The following is a 1225-nucleotide window of genomic DNA, read 5'->3' on the forward strand; positions in this document are numbered from 1 at the left end:
GTCCGTTGCTGGACCTGTTGTGGCTCAATATTGGTCCATGTATAAGGCGCACCGGATTATAAGGCGCACTGTCGGCTTTTGAGGAAATTGAAGGTTTTTAGGTGCGTCTTATAGTGCGGAAAATACGGTACATAAAATAATTCAACTGTTTCCTGTCAACTTTATCCAGCTCCAGTCCTCGATGACTCCACTGTGTCCCAGTTATGTGAAATGGGATTTCCACTGGAAGCCTGCAGGAAAGCAGTCTACTACACTGGGAATACTGGAATTGATGCTGCCATGAACTGGATCATGAGCCACATGGACGATCCTGGTGTGTAGAAACGGGGGCTTTTCCAGGCAGCGCTCCAAGTGGGCTCTTTATTCAGTCTGTTGGTGTTTCTGTCTCCTGGTTGTCTGCAGACTTTTCGGCTCCGCTGGTGTTGCCAGGCAGCAGTTCTGGACCCGGAACCACTCCTACAGAGAGCCTCTCAGAGGAACATCTGGCAACGATCGTCTCCATGGGCTTCAGTCGAGATCAGGCAACCAAAGCGCTCAGAGCAACGGTGAGAATCACAATGTCCATTTAGAAGAGGAAACTGGCAACAAGTTTGGAAAATCTGTCTGATTATGCTGACGTGTTTTCCCAGTTTTATTTCTCAGTTCAGTTTGTGAAAGGAAAACTTGATCTAACAACTTTCAGTTTCACTTTCGTGTGATGATGATGATGATCTCCTGAGAAACAGCTCCTGGCTTTCTGGATGTATTTTGTTGTTTTTATTTTGACTTGGTTCCTTTTTCATTCATTTTTAGTCCACATCTTATTTCTAACTATTTTTAAACATCTTTAAGTTTTATAAGTTCAATAAGTTTTATTGAACTTATTCACATAAAACAGTTTTTGTCCATGAAGTATTTATCACAAAGTTCTTCCCAGAGTAAACCAACAATTTAAAGAGTCTTGCTAAGTATAGCAAAACATAAAACTAGAGATTCACCAACGAGGCTTTAAAGGTTTAGTGACAAAAACTTTAAGAATCTGATAAGGAGGAAGTGATTCATTGATCGTTTGCTAAGGCAAAGTCACTGAGGGCGACTCTCAAGAAGCCATTTTTTAGTAAGAAAAACTGCTGAGAAAAAGAAAAGGAACTTGGCTAGAAATGTGTGATGAAGGACGAGTCGATTTTAAAGCATGAAGAATGACGGAGGGTCTGCAGCTAACTGTGAAAAACCAAGGAGGATCCAT

At 41.6% G+C, this 1225-nt stretch overlaps 1 protein-coding gene across 2 annotated transcripts in view; it reads left to right on the forward strand.

The window, feature by feature from the left end:
* The window catches only part of usp5 (ubiquitin specific peptidase 5 (isopeptidase T)), a 21545-nt gene that overhangs the window by 14763 nt on the left and 5557 nt on the right, over window positions 1–1225 (forward strand). For both annotated transcript variants that reach the window (XM_015038466.1, XM_015038467.1), the window contains exons 16-17: window positions 170–313; window positions 403–545. In XM_015038466.1, coding sequence (XP_014893952.1) covers window positions 170–313; window positions 403–545 — 287 coding nt within the window. The remainder of the gene's footprint in view (window positions 1–169; window positions 314–402; window positions 546–1225) is intronic.

The sequence above is a fragment of the Poecilia latipinna genome, unplaced genomic scaffold (assembly GCF_001443285.1).
Source record: "Poecilia latipinna isolate Pla-1442-1.1 unplaced genomic scaffold, P_latipinna-1.0 Scaffold442, whole genome shotgun sequence".
NCBI lineage: Eukaryota > Metazoa > Chordata > Actinopteri > Cyprinodontiformes > Poeciliidae > Poecilia > Poecilia latipinna.